The sequence below is a fragment of the Balaenoptera musculus genome, chromosome 6 (genome assembly GCF_009873245.2).
Source record: "Balaenoptera musculus isolate JJ_BM4_2016_0621 chromosome 6, mBalMus1.pri.v3, whole genome shotgun sequence".
NCBI lineage: Eukaryota > Metazoa > Chordata > Mammalia > Artiodactyla > Balaenopteridae > Balaenoptera > Balaenoptera musculus.
The window spans coordinates 108,505,515-108,531,567 of NC_045790.1; the positions used below are offsets into that span (position 1 = coordinate 108,505,515).

Sequence of the window (26,053 nt, forward strand, 5' to 3'; positions counted from 1 at the left end):
GTATCTAAAGCAGTCAAATTCATAGAAACAGAAAGTAGAATGATAGTTACCAGGTGCTGAGGGGAAAGGGAGAACTTCAGATAGGCAAGATGAAAAATTTCTGGGGATCTGTTGCACAACAGTGTAAAAAAACTTAATACTACTAAACTGTACACTTAAAAATGGGTAAGTGGTAAATCTTATGTGCTTTTCTTCCACAATAAAAAAACCTTAAAAATCTTACAAACTGAACAAAAAATATTTTAAGTACCTGTTTTAATTATTTCATTTGAGCATGACCTATGGATTTTCCACCAATGCTGGGATATTAAAGTTTCAGGATTTTTTTCCCGGTTACACTCTAAAGAAAGAAAAAAGGGAGAGGGGAAGGGAGGGAGGGAGGAAGGCAGGAGAGAAGTAGGGAAGGAGAAAAGGAAGCAAGGGAGAGAGGGAAAGAAAACAAAGTACACGAAAAAAAAATCTGGAAGATTAAACCCTAGACTGTCAACAGAGAATAGGACTGGGTGATACCCTCGCTTTCCATCTTACAGTGTTTGTATAGTTCAAGTTATTTTAAAACATAAAAAAATACCTAAAACATAACCATACAAAATGAAACCAATTTTTAAAAAACATTTAAAAATATTCTAGCTAATAAAGAATTCCAATGAGCCAGCATCGGGGGATATATCTGGGGTGGCCCCCCTCTGAGGTGCACAGCTGGATCCAGGCGTCCAGCACATGGGGCTCAGGTGTGGGGCTGCCCTGGGCGGGCCTGGCTGGACCGCAGAGCATCCGCAGGAAACAGCTGGAGTGGCTGCTTCGGGCAGCACATGTGGGGTTTGCAGCTGGTGGGAGATGCCCCCTCCCCCAAGGAGGAGTGGGGGGTAGGGGCCTCACAGGGGTAACTGGGTAAAAGAGTTCATGGGAGGGCCCTGAACCCCAAACTAGGAGGTGGATTTGGTCCTGACCACAGTGGGAAGCCAGTGAAGTTTTGAGAGCAAAGTTGGCTGTGATGAGGTGGCTTCAGGAAGTTAACTTTGGCCATGAGTGGAGCGGTCTCGGCTGGGTCCCATCTGAGGAAGTGAGAGCACGTGGGGTTGAGGACTAGACCCTGGACCTCCTGCCCTCATCCTCCATCAAAGTCCTACCTGCTGATGCTGAACCGAGCTTTCCCAGGGTCCACCCCCAGCAACCGACCCCTCTTGACTCCCTCCTGCTGACCTCCCCTTCATGTCCACCAGTGGGGAGACAGGAGAGCCACAGCATTCTGGGAGAAATTCCCCCTAGAAACCTCTGCCTGGACCCAGATTCCCAGAAGCCTTTGCGTGGGGCTGGAAGTGTGTCGTATCCCATATCCCCTTCCCATGCAGGGCCCTAGGCTCCCCACGTAATGACTTTGCCAGGAGTCTCGTCCCTCGGATACTGTCTGGTTGCCCCAGGCCTAGACCCTGCAACCCCCCAGCCTCCTGCCTGTCCTGCTGCTGTCTGAGCAAGGATGGCCTCTCCTAGCAGGAAAGATCGAGGCTTTGCCCCGCCTCGGACTGGCCCTCACGGCCTTCTGCCATCTGGCCCGAGGTGGTCTCATCTTCCACTGTTCCCTCCTTCTGCGGCCCCGCTGCCTACTGAGCGAGGCCGTGGGTCCTCCCACTAGGCTTCCATTCGGGCCCTTCTTCCCACCTGATATCTGCTCCCTCATCAATTGCACCTAACACAGCGCATGGTACGTGGCCACCTATTGAGCCAATGCATACATGAACTGAGACAAATGCAGGGGCCATTCCCGCTGGCCAGCTCCGTGGCCCCCATCCCGCTGGCCCAGTGCCCAGGAGAGCTCTTTTCCATCTCCAGCAGGCCACCTGCCCTTGTCTCACAGTCACCCTTTGTTAGGCCTCCACTCCCAAGGGCATCTTATCTTCCTAAACAGGTTGTAATCTCCCAGAGTCACGGACCCCCTTGCTCCTGCCAACCTGGAGTAAACAAGCCCTTTAGCTGAGAGGACAGAGGCAGCAGTGAGGGATCCACAGTTCACACGCCGCCTGGCCCAGGGCTGCAGCCCTGCCTGGCTCCCTCCTGCCGGGGCCTGCAGGGTACTCCGGCGCCCTGCCCTCAGCAACGCCCTCCTACAGCCAACCTCTGACCCCATCACCTGCCTCTCAACCCTCTGCTCTGGCCTCCTCCATCCCGTCCCCCGCAGATGCTTCTGTGACAGAAATGTCCTCTCCCGCCCCCCTTCTCTTCCTGCCGGAAGCTCTTCCCCAAAACCTCTGCAGGAATCTTCCTCGGGAAGAACGTCACCTCCTCCAAAGCTGTGCTCGCAGCGCCCTGTGTTGCTCTGTGTGGCCCTTACTGCCCTGAACCTGTCGTGGGGCCCCTCCCCTCCCTCTGTCCTGAGCTCCTTGAGAGCAGTCTCTGGTTTCAGCCAAGAGGGAACTGGGGCTCTGAGAGGGGCAGTGACTTGCTCAAGGTCACACAGGCAGGGGGAGGCCAGACTGGAAGAGCCAGGTGGGCTTGGCTCCGGAAGCCCACGTACCTCCAGCCCCCCAGGGCTGCCAGGTCTCCACCCAAGCTGTAAAATGCATGACTCACTGGCCAGCTGACAAAGCTGGACATCCTGCCTGTGTGTGGGCTCCCAGCCTGGACAGTGTGGGCACTGTCCCGACGGGGCCCGAAGTACAGGGCCAGAGAAAGCAGAGCTCGAACCCAGACACAGGAAACGCAGCCGGAGCTTAGGTGTGTTTATTCCTGTACAAATCATTACAAAACCCAGTCTAGGGTAGTCACCGGCCCCCACCCCTTGTCCCAGTGTGCAGTGGCTCACTGCTGGCCTCCTCCTCCTCCGCCTGACTCGTCCCGTTCCACAGCCTCCCCCAGTCTTCTCCTCAAGGCTCCAGAAGAGCAGGGATTAAACCCACCCCACTGAAGTCCAGCAGTAAAGTGCCTGATGTGGAGGGAGGGGACAGAACTCAGGCAACAGCTCCCAGCCCCCTAGGGCATTCCCAGGCCCAGCTGGGGGAGACCCCTGGACTACTCCAGCAGCTGCAGACAAAGGGGCTGCAGGAAACCTCAGTTGGGCTGTGATCCCCCCTCTCTCAGCCCCAAGGGCTCCTCCAACAGGTGGAAAACCTCACTGCTGGATGGCAGAAAAGGGGGGCTGGCTCTTTAAGAGCCACGCTAATGGCAGCTGGGCGGAAGGGCTAAGAAAACAGCTGAAGGTTTGTCCCTTCTTTTCAGAGTCCCCCAAAGCCTGGGAGAGTTTGCGCAAAAATCTCCTCAAGTTTCCAGGAGGAGGTGGGGAAGGGAACCCCAGACCCTCAGAGAGCTGAGCCCCCCGGCAAGGGGTGGTGGCTGGAGGGGTCCAATCTTGACGGAGGACAGACCCAAGGTGGTCGTTGGGGGAGGTGGGAGGGTTCTCAGACTCTAGAACCTGACACAGGCAGAAGGATGCCCAGAGAGGGGGCAAGGGGTCTGCCCAAGGCCACTCAGGGCAGAGCCAAGAGCCGGACACCAGCCTCCCACGCCTGGAACCCCCCTAACCCCACAGATGCCCCTGCCTGGGCTCCAGACAGCTCCCACCGCCACACAACCTCTTTCTGGCTCTGGGGAGTGAGGGGTCGACACGAGTTCCCAGCTCCTTGGGACAGGACCCCACTGTCCCAACCAATAGGACGTGATTTGGAGTCCGTCCTGGGGCTCTGAACCAAGGCCTCATGGGAAAGGACACGACATTAGCCTCAGATTACTCAGAAATACCCTGATTGACTATGCTCAGACCCTGACTGGACAAGAAATACCCTCGACACCCGACTAACCACATAGAAGCCCAAATCCCTGATTGGCCAAGAGATACCCCCAGGCCCGGAATGGCTGGAGATTATATCCTCTTCAAGGCCTGAATGGCCAGAAGACACTCTGACCAGCCTTGATTAGCCAGACGATGGCCCTTGGTCGAGCAGCTGGGCAGAGACCCACTTCTCCTGTGTCCCTTGTGAGAGTCTCACAGGCAGGGTGGCCTAGGTCCAGGAGGGGTGGGAGAAGGTGATTCCGTACAGCTGGGCCCAGGACGAGAAGACCCTCTTTTCCGTGATGAAGCGGTGGTGGTTGCCCTTGCGGCTGTGCTCATTCTGGATGTAGGTGACACACTCGTCCGGCCCCTTGGGCTCATAGTAGTGGTAGGGCATGCGCTGCAGGCGGGGCCGCTGGCTGGGGCAGAGCAGATGGGGCCATAAGGGCAAGGTGGGCACCAGCAGGATCCTGCCCTTTCCAGCCCCTGACCTGCTGTAGGGCCTCAGTGGGAGAAATCCCTGCCCCTCCCTGGGCCTCAGTTTCCCCATCTGTGAAATGGGTGTAGGACGGACTAGGTGTGTGACTCTCAAACTTTCTTTTTTTTTTTTTTTAATGCTGTGGAAACTTTTCCTTTTCCCAAGAGGGTGGCAATATGGGGTAGTGGTAAGGACTGTGGGCTCTGGAGCCTGGCCCCTACCCCTTACTGTTCGTGGGAACTGAGGCCACTCACAAAACGTCCTGCTCAGTTTTTCTATCTATGAAATGGGGAGAATAGTGCACTTATCCCTTAGGGTCACTATAAGGAGTAAATGAGATAATAAAAAGCCATGCTTGGTACATGGTCAGCACTTAGTAAAAAATAGCTGTCACCTGCTGGGCTTTTCATATCGTAATAATGAAAATAGTTATTATTAATATACAAACTCTGGGCTCTGGCTAAGCTTGGGATTGAGGCTCCTGGGGTAGCTCTAAAGAGCCTAGATCTCAGCAGAGCAGTTTGAATTCTATAAAATAGAGGCCCTTGAAGGCACCCCAGCCAAGGTTTCTGGGACCCCAGCTCCACCCTGCGGCCAATGGCTGGGCATCGCCCTGGGGGTGCTCACCTGCAGTAGTCGGGGGGGACCATGCCATAGACGTGCACATGGTCACACAACTCCACCGCAATCACCATGGTGAACCAGCCTGTGCTCAGCCACGAGTGGGACTTTTCCCTGGGGGCAGAGAGGGGTCATGATGAGGGGGCATGCAGGCAGGGAGGAAGGGTCAACCCACACAGAGTTTTCCAGAACTCCTCCCACCCACTCATGGGGCCTTCCCCCCACTTCAGCCACCCCCTGTCCAGCCCTGCTGCAGCAGCAGGGGCAAGCTGGCAGAGGGCAAGCTGTCTGGACAGAGATGAGGGGTGTGGGGACTGCTCCTTTGAGGGGAGGAATAGGAACACAGCATGCTGGGAATTAACTCCTGGGGAGACTGGTCACACCTGGGCAGGCTGGGAGTGACCATGATCACAGATCATGGTAGGTAGATGCAGTGATGTACATGCTAGGAGCAAACTCCTAAGGGGAGACTAATCAGAGAAGGTCATGCCGGAAGTGACCACAAGTTCAGAGCAAGGCATAGAACAAGTAACCAAGAACCTCAGGCTGTGCTGCCCGCTACAGCAGTCACTAGCCACATGTGGGCACACGTGAGCGCTTGACGTGTGGTTAAGATGTGCTGTCAGTGTAAAATACACACTTGATTCCTTAGATAGTATGAAAAAAAGAATGTAGAATATGTCACTGATCATTTTTGATACTGATTACATGTTGAACTGAAAATATTTTGGATATATTTGATTGAGCGTGGTTCTTTGAAAAGTTTAAAAGAAAATAAACCTCTCACAAGACTGACAAAGAAGGGAGAAAAGACACAAATTACCAATATCAAGAATAAAAAAAGAGGATATCATCATAGACCCTGAAGACATTAAAAGAATAATAAGAAAACTGCAAAAAACGACATACATGAATTTGACAATTTAGATGAAATGGGCCAATTCCTTGAAAACCACAAACTACCAAAACTCACTCAAGATGAAACAGATAACCTGAATATCCTATAACTCTTAAAGAAATTGAATTCATAGTTTAAAATCTTCTGAAAAAGAACTCTCCAGGCCAACAGTTTCACTGGTAAATTCTACCAAATATTTAAAGAAGAAATAAAACCAATTCTGTACAATCTCTTCCAGAAAATAGAAGAGAAAATATTTCCCAATTCACTTTCTGAGGCCAACATTACCGTGATACCAAAACTAGGCAAAGACAGTACAAAATAAACTACAGACCAGTATCTCTCATGAACAAAGATACAAAAATCTCAACAAAATATTGCAAATCATATCTAGCAATATATAAAAAGAATAAGACACCCACAACCAAGTGGAGTTTATTCCAGAAATGCAAAGCTGATTCAACATACAAAAATCAATCAATATAATCCATCAGATTAATAATCTTAAGAAAAACCATGTGAGACAATTCTCCAGCCTGTGGAAGGAAAACCACATTCACAGAAAGATAGACAAAGTGGAAAGGCAGAGGACTTTGTACCAGATGAAGGAACAAGATAAAATCCCAGAAAAACAATTAAATGAAGTGGAGATAGGCAACCTTCCAGCAAAACAATTCAGGATAATGATAGTGAAGATGATCCAGGACCTCGGAAAAAGAATGGAGGCAAAGACTGAGAAGATGCAAGAAACGTTTAACAAAGACCTAGAAGAATTAAAGAACAAACAAACAGAGATGAACAATACAATAACTGAAATGAAAAATACACTAGAAGAAATCAATAGCAGAATAACTGAGGCAGAAGAACGGATAAGTGACCTGGAAGACAGAATGGTGGAATTCACTGCCACGGAACAGAATAAAGAAAAAAGAATGAAAAGAAATGAAGACAGCCTAAGAGACCTCTGGGACAACATTAAACGCAACAACATTCGCATTATAGGGGTCCCAGAAGGAGAAGAGAGAGAGAAAGGACCAGAGAAAATATTTGAAGAGATTATAGTCAAAAACTTCCCTAACATGGGAAAGGAAATAGCCACCCAAGTCCAGGAAGCTCAGAGAGTCCCAAGCAAGATAAACTCAAGGAGAAATACGCTGAGACACATAGTAATCAAATTGACAAAAATTAAAGACAAAGAAAAATTATTGAAAGCAACAAGGGAAAAACGACAAATAACACACAAGGGAACTCCCATAAGGTTAACAGCTGATTTCTCAGCAGAAACTATACAAGCCAGAAGGGGGTGGCACGATATATTTAAAGTGATGAAAGGGAAGAAACTACAACCAAGATTACTCTATCCGGCAAGGATCTCATTCAGATTCGACAGAGAAATCAAAAGCTTTACAGACAAGCAAAAGCTAAGAGAATTAGCACCACCAAACCAGCTGTACAACAAATGCTAAAGGAACTTCTCTAAGTGGGAAACACAAGAGAAGAAAAGGACCTACAAAAACAAACCCATAACAATTAAGACAATGGTAATAGGAACATACATAGTGATAATAACCTTAAACGTGAATGGACTAAATGCTCCAACAAAGAGACACAGGCTTGTTGAATGGATCCAAAAACAAGACCCATACATATGCTGTCTACAAGAGACCCACTTCAGACCTAGGGACACATACAGACTGAAAGTGAGGGGATGGAAAAAGATATTCCATACAAATGGAAATCAAAAGAAAGCTGGAGTAGCAATACTCATATCGGATAAAATAGACTTTAAAATAAAGAATGTTACAAGAGACAAGGAAGGACACTACATAATGATCAAGGGATCAATCCAAGAAGAAGATATAATAATTATAAATATATATGCACCCAACATAGGAGCACCGCAATACATAAGGCAACTGCTAACAACTATAAAAGAGGAAATCGACAATAACACAATAATAGTGGGGGACTTTAACACCTCACTTACACCAATGGACAGATCATCCAGACAGAAAATTAATAAGGAAACACAAACTTTAAATGACACAAAAGACTAGATAGATTTAATTGATATTTATAGGACATTCCATCCAAAAACAGCAGATTACACTTTCTTCTCAAGTGCACACGGAAGATTCTCCAGGATAGATCACATCTTGAGTCACAAATCAAGCCTCAGTAAATTTAAGAAAATTGAAATCATATCAAGCATCTTTTCTGACCACAACGCTATGAGATTAGAAATCAATTACAGGAGAAAAAAAAATCAATTACAGGGAAGAAAACGTAAAAAACACAAACACATGGAGGTTAAACAATACGTTACTAAATAACCAAGAGATCACTGAAGAAATCAAAGAGAAAATAAAAAAACACCGAGAGACAAATTACAACGAAAACGTGACGATCCAAAACCTATGGAATGCAGCAAAAGCAGTTCTAAGAGGAAGTTTATAGCTATACAAGCCTACCTCAAGAAACAAGAAAAACCTCAAATAAACAATCTAACCTTACACCTAAAGGAACTAGAGAAAGAAGAACAAACAAAACCCAAAGTTAGTAGAAGGAAAGAAAACATAAAGATCAGAGCAGAAATAAATGAAATAGAAACAAGGAAAACAGTAGCATAGATCAATAAAACTAAAAGCTGGTTCTTTGAGAAGATAAACAAAATTGATAAACCTTTAGCCAGACTCATCAAGAAAAAGAAGTAGAGGACTCAAATCAATAAAATTAGAAATGAAAAAGGAGAAGTTACAACAGACACCACAGAAATACAAAGCATCCTAAGAGACTACTACAAGCAACTCTATGCCAATAAAATGGACAACCTGGAAGAAATGGACAAATTCTTAGAAAGGTATAACCTTCCAAGACTGAGCCAGGAAGAAATAGAAAACACGAACAGACCAATCACAAGTAATGAAATTGAAACTGTGATTAAAAATCTTCCAACAAACAAAAGTCCAGGACCAGATGGCTTCACAGGTGAATTCTATCAAACATTTACAGAAGAGCTAACACCCATCCTTCTCAAAGTCTTCCAAAATACTGCAGAGGAAGGAACACTCCCAAACTCATTCTATGAGGCCACCATCACCCTGATACCAAAACCAGACAAAAATGCTACAAAAAAAGAAAATTACAGACCAATATCACTGATGAATATATGTGCAAAAATCCTCAACAAAATACTAGTAAACAGAATCCAACGACACATTAAAAGGATCATACACCATGATCAAGTGAGATTTATCCCAGGGATGCAAGGATTCTTCAATATACGCAAATCAATCAATGTGATATACCATATTAACAAACTGAAGAATAAAAACCATATGATCATCTCAATAGATGCAGAAAAAGCTCTTGACAAAAATTCAACACCCATTTATGATAAAAACTCTCCAGAAAGTGGGCATAGAGGGAATCTACCTCAACATAATAAAGCCCATATATGACAAACCCACAGCAAACATCATTCTCAATGGTGAAAAACTGAAAGCATTTCCTCTAAGATCAGGAACAAGACAAGGATGTCCACTCTCACCACTATTATTCAACATAGTTTTGGAAGTCCTAGCCACGACAATCAGAGAAGAAAAAGGAATACAAATTGGAAAAGAAGTAAAACTGTCACTGTTTGCAGATGACATGATACTATACGTAGAGAATCCTAAAAATGCCACCAGAAAACTATTAGAGCTAATCAATGAATTTGGTAAAGTTGCAGGATACAAAATTAATGCACAGAAATCTCTTGCATTCCTATACACTAACAACGAAAGATCAGAAAGAGAAATTAAGGAAACAATCCCATTCACCATTGCAACAGAAAGAATAAAATACCTAGGAATAAACCTACCTAAGGAGGTAAAAGACCTGTACTCAGAAAACTATAAGACTCTGATGAAAGAAATCAGAGATGATACAAACAGATGGAGAGATATACCATGTTCTTGGATTGGAAGAATCAATATTGTGAAAATGACTATACTATCCAAAGCAATCTACAGATTCAGTGCAATCCCTAACAAATTACCAGTGGCATTTTTTACTGAACTAGAACAAAAAATCCTTAAAATTTGTATGGAGACACAAAAGACCCCGAATAGCCAAAGCAGTCTTGAGGGAAAAAAACGGAGCTGGAGGAATCAGACTCCCTGACTTCAGACTATACTACAAAGCTACAGTAATCCAGACAATATGGTACTGGCACAAAAACAGAAATATAGATCAATGGAACAGGATAGAAAACTCAGAGATAAACCCACACACATATGGTCACTTTATCTTTGATAAAGGAGGCAAGGATATACAATGGAGAAAAGACAGCCTCTTCAATAAGTGGTGCTGGGAAAACTGGACAGCTACATGTAAAAGAATGAAATTAGAACACTCCCTAACACCATACACAAAAATAAACTCAAAATGGATTAGAGACCTAAATGTAAGACTGGACACTATAAAACTCTTAGAGGAAAACATAGGAAGAACACTCTTTGACATAAATCACAGCAAGATCTTTTTGATCCACCTCCTAGAGTAATGAAAATAAAAACAAAAATAAACAGATGGGACCTAATGAAACTTAAAAGCTTTGTAAAGCAAAGGAAACTACAACCAAGACAAAAAGACAACCCTCGGAATGGGAGAAAATATTTGCAAACGAATCAACAGACAAAGGATTAATCTCCAAAATATATAAACAGCTCATGCAGCTCAATATTAAAAAACAACCCAATAAAAAAAATGGGCAGAAGACCTAAATAGACGTTTCTCCAAAGAAGACATACAGATAGCCAAGAAGCACATGAAAAGCTGTTCAACATCACTAATTATTAGAGAAATGTAAATCAAAACTACATGAGGTATCACCTCACACCAGTTAGAATGGGTATCACCAGAAAATCTACAAACAACAAATGCTGGAGAGGGTGTGGAGAAAAGAGAACCCTCTTGCACTGTTGGTGGGAATGTAAATTGATACAGCCACTATGGGGAACAGTATGGAGGTTCCTTAAAAAACTAAAAATAGAATTACCATATGACCCAGCAACCCCACTACTGGGCATATACCCAGAGAAAACCATAATTCAAAAAGACACATGCACCCCAATGTTTACTGCAGCACTATTTACAATAGCCAGGTCATGGAAGCAACCTAAATGCCCATCGACAGACAAATGGATAAAGAAGATGTGGTATATATACACAATGGAATATTACTCAGCCATAAAAAGGAACGAAATTGGGTCATTTGTAGAGACGTGGATGGATCTAGAGACTGTCATACAGAGTGAAGTAAGTCAGACAGAGAAAAACAAATATCGTATATTAATGCGTATATGTGGAACCTAGAAAAATGGTACAGATGAACCGGTTTGCCGGGTAGAAATAGAGACACAGATGTAGAGAACAAACATATGGACACCAAGGGGGGAAAGTGGAGGGGGTGGTGGGATGAATTGGGAGATTGGGATTGACATATATACACTAATATGTATAAAATAGATAACTGATAAGAACCTGCTGTATAAAAAATAAAAATAAAATTCAAAAATTCAAACAAAAAAAAAAGAAAAACCATGTGATATCAATTGATGCAGAAAATCATTTGATAAATTCAATATCCAGTAATGATTTAAAAAAACTATTAGCAATCCAGTAAGAGAAGGGAACTTCCTCAACCTGATAACTTCCTCAACCCGCAGTTTCAAAAACCTACAGCCAACATCATATTCAATGATGAAAGACTGAACACTTTCCCCCTAAGCCTGAGACCAAGGCAAGGATGTCTACTCTCACCACTTCCAATACAATTCAATGTTATATTGAAAGTACTAGCCAGTGCAATAAGTCAAGAAAAAGAAATAAGAAGCATGCAGATTGGAAAGGAAAAAATAACTGTCCTTATTTGCATGTCCTTACATCATGATCATTTGCACAGAAAATTCCAAAGAATTTACAAGAATCTCCCAGAACCAAGAAGTAAGTTTAGTAGGATTACAGGATACAAGGTCAACAAACAAAAATCTATCATATTTCTACATACTAGCAATGAATAATGGGAAACCAAAAAAAAAATTTTTAATGCTATTTACAATAGCTCCAAAATTTTAAAAATATTTAGATATAAATCAAACAAAATATGTACAGGATCTATATGTTGGACATATTGAGTTAAATAAAAATATATTAAATTTAATTTCACCTGTTTCTTTTTACTTTTTAAATGTGGCTACTATAAAAATTTTAATTACCTGTGTGGCTTGCATGATATTTCTATTGGATAGCACTGGCCTAGCTTTTCTAGGGAGATTAGTCAGAGAAGGGCATACTGAGGGTGATGTAGCCTTAGAATAGAGCATGCTGGGAACAACTGTGTGCTTAAAGTAAGATGTGCTGGGAATGGTCAACACTTTCCATGAGGCATGTTATGGGGCAGCTCTCCTAGAAAGATGCTAGGAGTGACTGTGCAACCTTAGAGTATGCTGGGAGCCCTAGTCTCTCAGAGCCACTCATGCACCCTGGGGGAGAGGAGGCCATGCAGAGCGTGTTGGAAATGACTCAGGCTAAGAGCTGGACATGAAGCCAACTCCCCTAGGAAACCTGACCAGAAGGTGGCAAGAAGTGACCACACCCTCACAGCAGTGCATGCTGGGAGCAACAGGCCCTCTGGACGGAGCGTGCTGAGAGGGAGCACAGGGCTGGCCAGAGGGAGCGGGCAGGAGGTTGGTACCTGTCCTTGCCTGTCTCACTCCGGAAGAGGTCATCAAACTGGCGCATGCGGCCAAGAGAGACGGCGTAAGCCTCCATATTGGGGAACACCAGGCCTGCCCGCTGGATGACGCGCACCAGGCTGCCCTGGGGCTTCTGCATCTTGTTTGGGGGACCCCAGAAGATGAACACGGTTTCAGGGGTCCGGTTGACGAACTCCTGGGGCCTCCGCAGCACACGGAATACGCTGGAATGGGCCACTACGCGGAAGGTGGTCTTGTTGCCCACATCGGCTGAGTACCCCGTGGTGGGTGCGTCATTCATGCGGATTGTGCACTCGGCCCGCTCGATCTCAGGGCCCAGCTTGGTGCCCAGCAGGTGGCTGGAGCTGGTGACAATCACACACTGGTGGCACCGGGAGGGCAGAGTCTGGGGGGGTAAGGAAAGCCAACACTGTTATGACCACTCAGTGCCAGGCGCTGTGCTCTGTACATCCAGGCCTCCAGGAAGCAGGAATTACGATGTTCATTTTAAAGACAGGGAGACTGAGGCCCATTCATTCAACATTCAACAAATCTTTACAGCAAGCTGGCTAATGGCCAAGTACAAGGGACAGAGCAATGAACAAAACAGACCCCACTCCTGGCTTCAAGAAGCTCACGGTTGGGGAGACATGGTGTACAAGTAAATGATAAAATAATGCCAGGTGGTAAGTTAAACACGCTGGGAAGGAAATAAAATAGGGGCAGGGGATCAAGAGTGGCAGGAGTGAGGGCTGCTCTAGAAAAGTCACCTGGGGAGGCCTCTCTGAGCTGACACCTGAAGGATGAAAAGGAACCATGCAGGGGAAAGTATTCAAGCAGGAGAAACAGCAAGACCAGAGGCTCTGATGTGGGATGACCATGGTGTGTTGAGAAGCAAATGAAGGCTGCTCGGTTGGGGCAGAGTTAAGGAACAGAAGAACAGGTCAGCCATGCGGGGATGTCCCCAAAGTCATACAGCAGAGGAGTGCAGGGCTAGGATTTGAACCCAGGTCTATGTGGCCACGGAGCCCCAGCCTCAGCCTCCCCAGAGAAGACATCCTCCCCAATGCACCCATGACATTTCCACATCACCCATGAACAGGACACCACCTCGTCAGTAGGCAAGGGTGTGGAGGCTGCCCTGAGCCTCTGTTTCCACATTGGTGAAATGAACGGGTTGGAACCACAAGCTATCTGAAGCCTATTTTCTGCCCATGGAATTCCCATGCACCCTTCAAGGCTAAGCTCAGGTGCCACCTCCTCCAGACAGCCTTCCCTGAGCCCTTACTCTAAGATCAAGCAACATGTCCCAGGTACCTCAACTGATGGCTTTGCCAGCTTTCCTGAGCTCCTCCTTTCTGGCTTCTCCTATCAGGCTGGAAACAGCTGCAAGCCAAGCTCTGTCTCATTCCCTTCCACATTGCCCACACTCAAGCCATTCCACTTTCTCCCAGGTTCCACCTTTTAAATTTCTCTTTCAAGGGTCCTTAGGGTAGAAAAAGTCTCAACTGGGAGTTGATCTGTCTCTAAACACCTGCTAATGGGCCCTTTTCCAGTGAGAGTATGTTCAGAGCCCCAGGACCAACACACTGTATGCAAAGGCCCCGAGAGATTTATGAGGGTTTTAGTGAGGCAGGAGAGAGAGGTAGGCAGGGCCTGGGGAGACCTCCTCCTAGAAGGTGGAGTCCATGCTTGAGGCCAATAATTTTCTCCCTGACCCCAGGGAAAACATTAGGGCTTAGAGGACTACAGGGTGAACTCCAGAAACACAACCTGAGTTTCATGGTTACCCAAGGCCAACAGAAGCCCCAGAATGACTTTTGGCCTCTTGACACAGCTGTAGCTCATCAGGCATTGGGGCAATACCCTGGCTCCTCCCCTCCCTTGCTGTGTGGCCTTGGGCAAGTGACTTCACCTCTCTGAGCCTCAATTTCCTCATCTCTTCAAGGGAGATAACGCTAACCTCACCGGGCTGGTATGACGATTACTGCTGGGCACAGTGCCCAGTGCACAGCAGGCAACTGACAATGGGCAGCCATTATTGTTACTGTTGTTGTGTTGTCAAGTACCCTAGTGTCCTGCTCCAAAAGCCTATGTAGACTCCCACGCAGAGACAGAGATCAGTGAAAACCAGAGACTTTTCCAAAGGGATTCTGACTCAGGAGATGATAGGATATTAGCACTAAGGGTGGGACCTTGGAGAAAACTGAGGCCCAGAGAGAGACAGGGTACTTGTCTGAGGTCACACAGCAAACAAGGGGCTGAAGGCACTGGACTCTTGGGATTCACCCTTTCCTTTAGGAGGGATGGTGGAAGTACAGAGAAGAGGTGGAGGAGAAGGAGGTGGGAGCAGCGATGGTGGGCAATGGGGAGGATTAGTCTCCAGGCAGCTCCCAGGGAGCTTCCCAAAGCAGCTGCCCTACCTTGTTGCCGAGAATGGGGGTGTAGCCGTCCGTGATGCTCCACTTCTTGAGGTTGACGGGCCGGCGGCTACGGCCCCGCAGGGAGCCATAATGAAAGACTTCATTGGCACTGTTGGAGCTGTAGAGGATGAGGATGGTGATGAGGGCAAAGAGGATCACGAACACTGCTGACCGCTGCTCCTGGAGAGGGGAGAGGCCAGTGAGGGCCCAGCTGCCCGGCAGGCTCCTTGCCACCTCCCATGCCTGCTCTTTATTCCAGACCAGTTCAGGCACTACCTCCCCCAGGAAGGCCTCCTCCAGCCCCCTGAGCACCGCCTACCACAGCACCAATCACACTGCATTCAAAGAGCCGTCCCCCTCAATTAAACCATGAGTTCTGAGGGCTGGGACTGAGTCAGCCTTAATCCCCACTGTATCTCAGCTCCCAGGGCAGGGCCCAGAGCACAGAAGGTCCTCAGGGTTTGCTGGATTAGATTGGAAGTGCGGGTCAGAACGATCCTTCCAGCTGCAGCTGGAAGGATACTTGGAGACAGGTGGGACATTCCAACGAGAGGGTCTAGGTCTTCCCCAAACAGTAACTCTTTATAAATGTTTACCATTCATTTAAACCTGAAGGGAAAGGATCTGGTCAGGAATCAGGATGCATGGGTATCAGTACACCAACATATGGCAAAGGGCAGGAAAGTGATATTTGAAGTGTCCACTGTTATTTATTTGCCTGGGGTCTGCAAGGCTAGGTGGGACCCGGGAGTCCTGGCTCCTTGTGCTGAGCCCCCTGGGCTGGTTATTAATGTACTGCTTCTCAGCTCCAGGTTTACTCTTTTTGCCTGCTCTGTGAAAATGGATCTGGGCCTTTTACGTGTTTTTCCTTGCCAGCGAACTGCATAATAAACTTTGTCAGTAGAGGGCGCTGGAGAGACATGTCAGGAGGAAGGGAGTTTGCTTCCTGGTTCTGGGGGCTTTGGGCCTGGTGCTGGTGCACTTGCTTCTACAGTGCGCATGGCTTTTCCCAGTGGCCAGCAGCTTCCTCCAGCATCCAGCCTCAGGCAGTTTGGAAGCAGAGTGCTTCTGATTCCTGCTGCGACCACAGCTTCTCCAGAGTTGTGCTCATGTGGCACACTCAAACACCAGCAACACCCAAAAAACATAAGCTTCCCCTTCCTGGAGCAGTTTTTTTTGTTTGTTTGTCTTTGTTTTTAATAGGAATTGCTATCTATCTATTTACTTATTTATTGCTATTTATTTATTTATTTAGGCTGTGTTGGGTCTTCGTTGCTGTGAGCGGACTCTCTCTAGTTGTGGCAAGCGGGCTTCTCATTGCGGTGGCCTCTCCCGTTGCGGAGCACAGGCTCTAGGCCAGCGGGCTTCATACTTGTGGCTTGCAGGCTCTAGAGCACAGGCCCAGTAGCCGTGGCACACGGGCCCAGCTGCTCCGCGGCATGTGGGATCCTCCCGGACCAGGGCTCGAACCCGTGTCCCCCACGCTGGCAGGTGGACCCCCAACCACTGAGCCACCAGGGAAGTCCCCGGGAAGCCCCCTGGAGCAGTTTTACCTGATGCTTGAAGTGTCTCTTGGGAGTTACCTCCTGTGAACAGCCTTCCCTGTAGCCTAGCAGGTGGATTTATGACAACTTCCACAGCACAGCACCACAGTGAGTTCTCTGCCATCCAGTGGGCCATAGCTGTGCCCTCTCCAGCCCAGCAAGGCCTGGGTCTCAACCCTGGGTGTGATAGCAGCTCCTTTTTTTTTTTTTTTTTGCCGTGCCACACGGCTTTCAGGATCTTAGTTCCCCAACCAGAGATCGAACCTGGGCCCCAGCAGTGGAAGCACCAAGTCCTAACGACTGGAAATTCCCAGTGGCTGCTCCTTATACCTGCTAGTCCTGTATTATGTAGAGTTCTAATCCCCTGTTACTCCAATGCTCAATTATAATTAATAATTCTTTATGTTAAACTTTATTCAAATTACTGTGTGGTTTCTCTTTCTGGATTGGACCCAGACACACCCAGATCACCCCACCCCCAACCCCCAGGCTCTGCCAAAGCTGTAGTGCAGCTAGGAAAGGGGTGTGCAGGGCCAGGCACATAGTAGGTGCTCAGGAAAGCATAAATGAATGGATCATGGGGAAACCTGACACCCTCAGAGTGATGCTCACAATATCATGTCATTTTTGACTCTGATCACTGGCCCCTCTCCCAACCTCCCATTCACCTTCACTCCCCACCCCCACCCCCTGCACAGCACTCCACAGTCACCTTCCCGGCCAATCCTTTACCACAGATGGACCAGTCAAGCCTAGCAGGACAGAGGTGGACCTGGGCCCAGAGAGAGGCAGGAGCTTGCCCAGGCCACACAGATCAGTGGCCACAGCAGGGCTCACACCAGGGTCTCCCAGGCATCAGCAGCTTCTCGGCAGGGAAGAGAGACTTGTAGTGCCTGGGTATGAGGCAGGTCCAAAGGAGCCCATTTCACGGAGGGAAATAAGAAGCTGAGATGGGGACAAGAAATGAAGGGGGACTTACTTTGTTGCTACTCATCTCTCTCCGGCGTCTGCTGAGGGGCAGGGGCCAGCGTCCTGCAGGTGGCCCAGGGGGCAGGGGTGTGGGGTCACACCTGCAAGCCACAGAAAGAGTTATGGCCTGGGTGCCCTCCCCCAAGTCCAGCTGGTCCTAGGCTACACCCTCCCCACCCCTGCCAGCCCTCCTACCCACCCATGACTTCAAGGCTCAGGGCTGTACCCATTTTGCAGGTGGAGACACTGAGGCCCAGAAAGGGCAGGAACTGGCCTGATGTCATACAGCCAGGTGGTGGCAAAGCTCTGCCTCTCTCCCTGCCCGTGCACTCTCCCACTCCGCTCGAAGGCAGCTGGCAGGCCTAAAACTGGCTCCCCTGCTGGGGGGGCATGCCCCCCACCCAGCAGGAGCCCCATTCACACCCCTACTCTAAACCCTGTCTTATGTTCCTGAGGCCTGGGAATAACATTCCTCGTAGGTCCAAACTCCTCTACACTCATACCCTTCCAGGTCTTACATAAACTGGCCCCTCTGACTAGGACACCCTCCACAATGTTGTTCATGCCCACTCATCCTCCCAGCCTGAGGTGGGCCAGGAATGTCCCCTGCGTGCCACCTCCCCGCTGAGAGCTCTCTGAGGTCGCAGCTGGCACAGGGCCTCACATTCTCTGCTGTGTCTCCAGAGCCCTGGAGATGGGTGCAGGAGGACTGCTGAATGACTTCATTCTTATCTTTTTTTTCCCCTTTGACTTTGTTCATTAATAAGTAAGATCTTGGCCTTCCCTGGTGGCGCAGTGGTTGAGAATCTGCCTGCCAATGCAGGGGACACAGGTTCGAGCCATGGTCTGGGAAGATCCCACATGCCGCGGAGCAACTAGGCCCGTGAGCCACAACTACTGAGCCTGCGTGTCTGGAGCCTGTGCTCCGCAACAAGAGAGGCCGCGATAGTGAGGCCCGCGCACCGCGATGAAGAGTGGCTCCCGCTTGCCACAACTAGAGAAAGCCCTCGCACAGAAACGAAGACCCAACACAGCCAAAAATAAATAAATAAATAATGTTTTTAAAAAAATAAAATAAAAAAATAAGTAAGATCTTGGGGGTTAAGGGCTCAGACTCATCTGTCCAATGGTTATAATCACAGCCCCACCCTGGGGCGCGGTGGGCTCCGGGACCACACAAGCCCAGCTCTGCTCCTCACTCCCCAACGGCTCCCCCATCCACGCAGGACGCAGCTTCTCTGCAGATCTCAATTTCCCCACCTGTCAAAAGGGAGTAAGTACTTGTGTCCAGCCACCTCCAGCAGATTCGAGGCCAGAAGGCACTAAGGGAAGGAGACTGCACAGAGAGAGAAACTGGGGCCCAGGAGCTCCCCAGCTCCGTCCTTCCCTCCAGGGGCCTCCCATCTCCCGCCACTATCTCCGCCCCCTGACCTAGCAGCTGTTTACTCCTACACCGCCACCAGGAATAGCCAGAGAACCCCAGGCCAAAGGAGGTGCCCCCACACCGCTCCTGATTGGTTGGGTCTTAACTCCGCCCACCACCCAACCCCGCCCCCTCTCCGCGGGCTCCCCCTCCTCCCAAGCCCAGCTTCAGATTTCTCCGCAGCCAGCCTTCAAAGCCAGGCAGGGAGGCCCCCCGGACTCTCATGGAGACTCTCACAGTCCAGTCCAGTCCCTGCGGCACAGATCAGGAAACTGCGGCTCATCAGAAGGGAAGAGCAGCTTGTTCTTAGACTCATAGCCCGTTAAGGCAAAAGTCATCCAGATCCCTGGGTAGTCCTCATCTACCCTGACGCCTCTAGCATTCCAGCTGCCTCTCTGAGCTGAGCCTCCCCTCTCACTACCCTTTCCTTCGGATGCCCCAAGCTCCAGACACACTAGAGCACTCCAGTTCCCAGGCCCACGCCCCCACTTTCCCACCTTTGCCTGAGCAGTGCCCTCAGCCAGGACCACTGTCCCCCTGGTCAGGCCCGTCACAGTCCTGCTCTGAGAAGACCATGGTCAGTACAGCATCTCATGTTCAAGTGCGAATCCCGGTTCCACCACTTACTGGCTGAGGGGCCTCGGGCAAGCCATGTGACCTCTCTGAGCCTCAGTTTCCTCATCTGTGAAATGGAATAATAAGAGTAGGTAACTCACAATGTTGTTAGAAGAATTCAAGCAGATGTGGCAAGGGAAGCACAGGATTTGAAAGTGCTTGATCAGTGCCAGCAGCTGTTAGTTTTGTGGTTATTCATTGTTCAAGGCCTGCCTCTCCACGAGCTTGCCAGAGAAACACTCCCCTGCCCTCTGATGCATGGCCCAGCAACTTCCCTCTAATATCAATAAATGCGGAGCCTTTGCTAAGCATCACCCACTCACTGAATCTTCCTGGCAATTCTGCACAGCAGGGGCTCTTATCCCCATTTCACAGATGAGGAGACCGAGGTTCAGAGAGGCAAAGTGCCTTGCAGAGCTGTCCAGAGCCTGCTGGGGTGCCTTATTTCCCGGCTTGTTTCCAGGGATCAGCCCAGGGCTGAGCCTGACTGGATCCCTCTCAAGGATCCCCCAGGGCTGGAATTGACCAGAGGCCACTGAGTGCGTTCCCAGCACCTGGCCCAGCACCGGAGAGCAGGACTGTTGGGAGCGACTTGCTCAAGCTAGGGAGGCAGCAGCCCATAGCTCTGAGCCAGGATCGTGGACTCAGCCCCAAGGTGGGCCAAGCCGGAGGGCTGAAACCGCGAGCTCAGGCTATGGGGCCACACCCTGCCCTCTGTTTGGGGGCTTTGCTTCTCCCAGCTCGGGGAGTTCTCCTGCAGGCTTGGGACGCCCCCACGAGCCGCGTGGGAGGAGAACTCACGGGAGAAGGGGGAGGGGGGCTCCTAATTCCAAATGGGGGGCGCCAAAACCGTGGGTGCACCTAGGAGGGGGACGACTCACCCTCTGCGCCCCGCTTGCGCTGAACCCCCCCAAACTCCAGCACTCCGGGGGGTACGGAGCTCTAGCCTCAGCTGGGAAGAGAAGGGAGGCAGGACGGCGGCAGGGTCCCCGAGCTCTAATGGGGTAGTCAGCGGCAGGAGGCCCCGCGAACCCCGCGACAGCCCTTGGGCGCGGGGACCGGGATCTCCAGGTGCGGTTGCCAAGAGTGAGTGGGTCTACGGGAGCCCCCGGGGCCCCCATATCAATCTCCATCCCCAGTGGCTCCTGACGGCCCCCCCACCTCCAGGGGCGCAGGCAGCGCCCCCTTCCCGCTGCCCGCCCCCGCGCGGCGCCAGCTCACCTCCCCCGGGGAGCGCCCGGCTCCCCGCGACCCCCGAGCCCCCTCACATGGCGCCGGGAGCCAAGAGCCAGGGTCCGCGCCACTCTGGCCGCCCAGGCCCCGCCGCAGTCCCGGCCCGCCGGGTCCTAGCGCCGCCGCTCGCCTCTCTCCGGTTCAGGCCTGGGAGGCGGGCGGAGCCTTGGGGGGCCGCGGGTGGCCCCGCCCCTGGGCGGTGCAGGCGGGGATGGGTGAGGGGCGGACGAGCCCCGGCCCGGGGCACCCGAGCGCCTCGCTTACGCCTCTGGGCAGCCTGTAGTGACAATGACAATAACAACAGTCTTCCGGAGAACATTTAGTGTGGGTCAGGCCCACTTCTACCTCGCTTTATTGTTACCACGACGGGGATGGGGAAACTGAGTCCCAGAGCACACTGCGCTTGGAATCAGTTGAGTTTCTCCCTGGGCATCCCTACCTCGGGCCTCCAGAGCCCTGCACCCAGTAGTCACCCTGGGTGAACTCAGGGATCCACTCTTGGATTCAAGTTCAGCCCTGCCGTCTACTAGCTGTGCGGCCTTGGCACGTTACTTATGCTTCCCCTGCTTCCAGGAAATAGGGAGAACAACCTCACAGGGTGTTGTAAGGATTAAAAATGTTACATTACTTCTTATAATAATTGTGGTATTCATTACATCATTTTATGCGATAGTGAAAAATAACTTAAGTAGCCTGGACAGCTGGTTAAATGAACAAAGACACAGCCCCGCTAAAATGAATGATGCAGATCAATAGGCACCGACAGGAAGAGATGTCCAGGATATTTACAGGATATGTAATAAGTGAAGAAAGCAAGTTTTTAAAATGCATCTCTATAATCACTTTGGAAAACAAAGCTGGAAAATTTTGCATTCTGCTCCCAGGTATATACCCTGGAGAAATTCTTGCAAATGTATGTAACAAAGCTCATAGCAGCAATGCTTAAAATAATACAAAACTGGAAACAACTCATATAGCTATCAAGGAGAATGGAATTTTTTTATTGCATTATGATACATTCACATGGTGAAATATTATATAGCAGGGGTGGGGGGGAATGACATGGATGAACCTTACAGACATGAGGAGTGAAAAAGCCAAGCCCTGGAAGACAAATGAAACTACACAACATACTGTTTAAGCATACAGCAGGCAGTAGGCCGCCTGTCATAGGACAGGAGATAGTTTTGCCTATCAGAGTGATTAAAGTTTTAAAAGCAAAAGTCAAGAGTACAGCAGTCTCTGTGGGGAGGGATGAGGGAGAGGAGAAGAAAGGCAGGGGTGTGCAAGTTATAATGACAAAGGTCTCGTCTTTTAAGTGGGACATGAGTTCAAGAGGTTCATTACATGTGTTTTATTTTTACAAGTATAATGCATGCCATCATTCAGGTGTAACACAGTATTTTAAAAGATGAAAAAAAGAAGAAAGATAAGTCAAATGAAAATAGATACTTTTGCCCGTCGTAGTGATTAAAGTGTCAATAGTGGTTATTTCTCGAATGATAAGATTATGGGCTGCTGTCTTCTTTTGGCTTAACTGTATTTTCCAAAATTTTTAAGATAATGGTCAATGTTTTTATATTTAAAATTTTATTTTTAATATAAAAAAAGAACTGCATGTATAGCATGATTCCTTTTTTTATACAACTATCTATGCATATATGTTTGTAAATGCACACAAAGGCTTCTGGAAGAATCCACTCAGGACTACTGGCAGTAGTTTCCCCTGGAGAGTGGATGTGGGGAGAGTGGGGTAGGTGCTATTTTCACTTTCTGCTTCATAAACTTCCGGGTGGTTTGCATTGGACTAATTTGGGAAGTTAATACCACTTTGTTTTTAATTAAAACAAAAGTCAGGGGGCCCCCAAGGTCCAGCCTCCAGGCCATGGAGGCACTGCCCACCAGGCAGTGTGTGGGGGGGGGGAATGCAAACAGCCACGGGTGCATGCAAGGCTTCCTGCCCCCCTGGTGTCCACCTCCATCTGCTTCCTGAGCCTCAGCCCCATCCTCACCCCAGCCCTCCTCGGCACCTGACCCACCCTGCTGGCCACAGGACAGAAAACCACAGAGCAGGAGGCCCGGCAGTCAGGCAGGACACCTGATGAACGTAACTGCTGGGAGCTCAGAGAACGGGAGCCCCTTGCTTGAGGTCACAGGCAGGTTAGAGGCGAGGGGTGGAGGCACCCAATCCACCCCTCGCCCTTCTCCCAGCTCCAGGCCAGTGACCTAGACTCCGGAAATAAAAGGGTGCCGCAGCCCAGCTCCTGGACCAAATCCGGACCTGGAGCTCCCCCGTCAGGCCTGCCGTGTCTCTGGGGCCAGGCTTGCTCCAGGAGGCTCTGCTCTAGGGCTAGCTTCCCTTTCCTGGGCCCCAAGAACAATAACAACCATTTCCATAATATTAACAAGGGGACTTCCCTGGCAGTCCAGTGGTTAAGACTCTGCACTTCCACCGCAGGAGGCACAGGTTTGATCCCTGGTCGGGGAACTAAGATCCTCCATGCCTCGCGGCACGGGCCAAAATAATAATAATAATAACAACAACAACAAGGATACGAAAACCCACACAGCTCCATGTGTGTCGGGTGCTTTCTCCTGTGCTAATAAGCACTTTGCAAACATACCTCGCTGAATCCTTAAAATAACCTATGGGCACTGCTGTTACTCCCACTTTCCAGAGGGAGAAAATGAGGCACAGAGAGTACAGAGGTGCCCGAGCTGGGATTCCCGCAGACCTGTCGGCTGAATAACCACAAGCCTTTCTGCCCCCTGGAAGCCCCAGGCCTGCCTCACACGCACGCCAGGGCCTTCACGGACGGCAGGTTGCGGCCAATCCCGGCGCTGCTCCCCGACCCTGCCTGCAGCTGGGCAGTCGGTCCCCCGCCCCGGAGTCGCTCCCCCATGGTCTGATGGAGGTGGCCTATGCTTCAGCCCTTCCTGCCCCAGGATGGGGGTCCAGGGTGTGACTCTCCCCTTCTCACCCCTTAGCAATCTTTACACTGTTAGGTTTCTTCCCTTCCATGGGATACTGGAAAAAGCCCTCAGAGGCCTCTGGGCAGTGGGTCTGGAACCAGGAAGTACTTGGTTCTTCTCAGACAGAGGCTGGAGCAGTCAGGCTGGCCCAGGTGACGCCGGACATGGGTGCCCACCAGTACCTAGGAGAACCAAGGTTCCTGTCCTCACCTGGCTAGATGAGGTTTGAATGTGAGTTCCTGACCTGGCCCGAAGTTCCTTCTGAGGAGAGGCTCCTTAAGATACCTCCAGGCTATGAGACTCACCCAGCTTCCCCTCTGTCCTCAGGAGGAAGCAGAGGGGGTCCCCAGCAGGCCTGCTGAGGAGACAAAGGAGCCTGGGGGTGACAGGAAAACAGAGGCCCAACAAGGGGCTGCACGCCAAGGTGCCCCCCCAGACACACTCCTCAGGGCTGGGAGGTGGCTCCTGTCCCCCAACTCACCTCCCGGAAGCTGTAGGAACTGCAGTGGCAGAGAAGGGGGTCCAGAGAGCTGTCAGCAGGCCCAGATCCAGTCACCAGTCACCTTCATCTGCCTGGAGGAAGTAGCTGGTGGATCGTCCCTGCTGGGTCACCAACCCAGAAACACAATACTTGGGCCAACACAGCAATAAACATCTCACCCACCCAAGGGCAGGGCCAAGACAGAGATGCCTCTGTGCACTGGGCCCCAAGGGCTGGGCCAGCATCTCCCAGGCAATGGAACAGGAGGAGGAGGCAACCTGCTGGGAGGGGGTGGAGTTGGAGTCCTAGCAAACCCAGCAGACGCTGGGCCTTGCAGACGGCGGATGACGCGGTGAGCAGACACAGCTGATGGGAGTGGGAAGTCTTCCTGCCCAACTATCACCACCGAGGAGGGCAGGGCTGGGTGAGCAAGGGTGACCCCATTGAAAATGATGGCTCCCACATATCAAGTGCCAGCCCTGGGGACAGGCACTTTACGGATGCCATCTCTCCCAGTTTTTACCATCCCGTGAGGTAGGGACTACTTTAGTACCTTTTACACACGAGGGAGGCACTAACCTGCCAGGGTCCCGCAGCAGGAAGTAGAGCCAGAACGAGGCCAGGTCTGACTCCAGAGCCCTCCCTCTGGGCCCAAAGTTCCCCCACCAACCCCTCTGCCTGCCAGGTTACATTCCCCCCTTACCTCTGCCCAACACCTACTCACAAGCACTCGCCGGCTGCTGGGCCAGCAGCTGTGGCTCAGCTGCCAGCCTGCTCCCTCCCAAGGGCGTGCTCCCTGCCCCCCAGCCCAGGGCTCTCCTCCCACGCCTGCAGAGGCTTCTGGGCCCACCTGGCACCCGGTAGGGGGAGGCAGGGCACAAAAGGCAGGTGGGCCAGGTGCCAGGTCTCCAGTCTCTCCTGAGAAGGCTGGGGGTGGGAGAGGGACTGTCCTGGGTCACCCAGACTCCCTGGCACAGATGGTTACATGATTTGTGAGGTCTAGTGCAAAAGGCGCAGCCCCTTGTTAAAAAAAAAAAAAAGAAGAAGAATTTCAAGTGCCAACAGCAGAACGCTGAGCTAAGCGTGGGGCCCCGGGGCAGTTTCTGCACAGGTCACCAGCCAATGAAGTGGCCAAGCCCCGGAGCTGGAAGCTAGAACCCTAGGGCTCCATCCCAGCTGACAGCCTGGGGTCCCGGCCCTCCATTAGTCTCCTGGTCTCCAGAAGAGGGAGGGAGGGAGGAAGGAAGTTAGGAGGGAAGAAGGGAGGAGGGGGGTGAAGCCTCCGTGGGCTTTTTCCAGCCCCCTGGTGCAGGGCCCAGACACTCAGGCGCAGCTCTCAGACCTTGGATTGCACCCTGGCTCGGCCAAGCAGCTTCATCTCACCTGTAAACTGGGCTATAACTCTAACCCACCCCAGCGTGGCTGTACACCCTTGCTACCTGTTCATCGGTGGATGTGCTTTTCCACTTTACAGGTGACCAAACTGATACTCAGAGAAGGAAAGCCCCAGGCCTGCCCTCCTCCTTCCTTTCTAGCAGTGTAACCAACCCCAGAGTTAACTGGGAATTTAACTGGCAAGGCCAGAGGAATTTGACCCTGGACCAGGAAGGCAACATGATGTGGAAGAATTTCCTCCCACCCTGACTCTCCTCCCACTGGGTACAGGGTGGGGATCCCATGGAAGCCTCTGAGCTGGGGTGTTCCCTGGGTCAAGTGCAGTCATGGGGTCAGACTCCCTGACCTGGTGGGGAAGCGGGTAGGTTCCTGGGGAAGAAACATGCAGGCAGATTAAATGGCCAGAAGCCCAGCCGGCTGTAGGTCTGCCCTCAAGACAACAGGTCATGGCATTGTGGCGGCGAGAGGAGCCCCAATCCCCACCCCCAGACACG

At 50.2% G+C, this 26,053-nt stretch overlaps 1 protein-coding gene across 13 annotated transcripts; it reads right to left on the reverse strand.

The window, feature by feature from the left end:
* Positions 1–25,950, reverse strand: ST6GALNAC6 (ST6 N-acetylgalactosaminide alpha-2,6-sialyltransferase 6). 13 transcript variants are annotated; one of them, XM_036854882.1, is made up of 8 exons: positions 20,699–20,821; positions 19,490–19,544; positions 18,588–18,699; positions 17,450–17,540; positions 14,927–15,106; positions 12,503–12,909; positions 4,869–4,976; positions 2,697–4,178 (listed from the first exon to the last, which is right to left on the reverse strand). In XM_036854882.1, the coding sequence occupies exons 4-8, from the start codon at positions 17,462–17,464 to the stop codon at positions 3,977–3,979; spliced, it is 912 nt and encodes a 303-aa protein (XP_036710777.1). In that variant the 5' UTR covers positions 17,465–17,540; positions 18,588–18,699; positions 19,490–19,544; positions 20,699–20,821; the 3' UTR covers positions 2,697–3,976. The 13 variants fall into 13 exon arrangements, with proteins under 13 accessions (XP_036710771.1, XP_036710777.1, XP_036710774.1 ...); XM_036854879.1 differs by having other exon boundaries at positions 19,360–19,544; XM_036854880.1 differs by lacking the exon at positions 18,588–18,699 and adding an exon at positions 18,700–18,761 and having other exon boundaries at positions 19,360–19,544.
* Between the last annotated feature and the right edge of the window lie 103 nt (positions 25,951–26,053).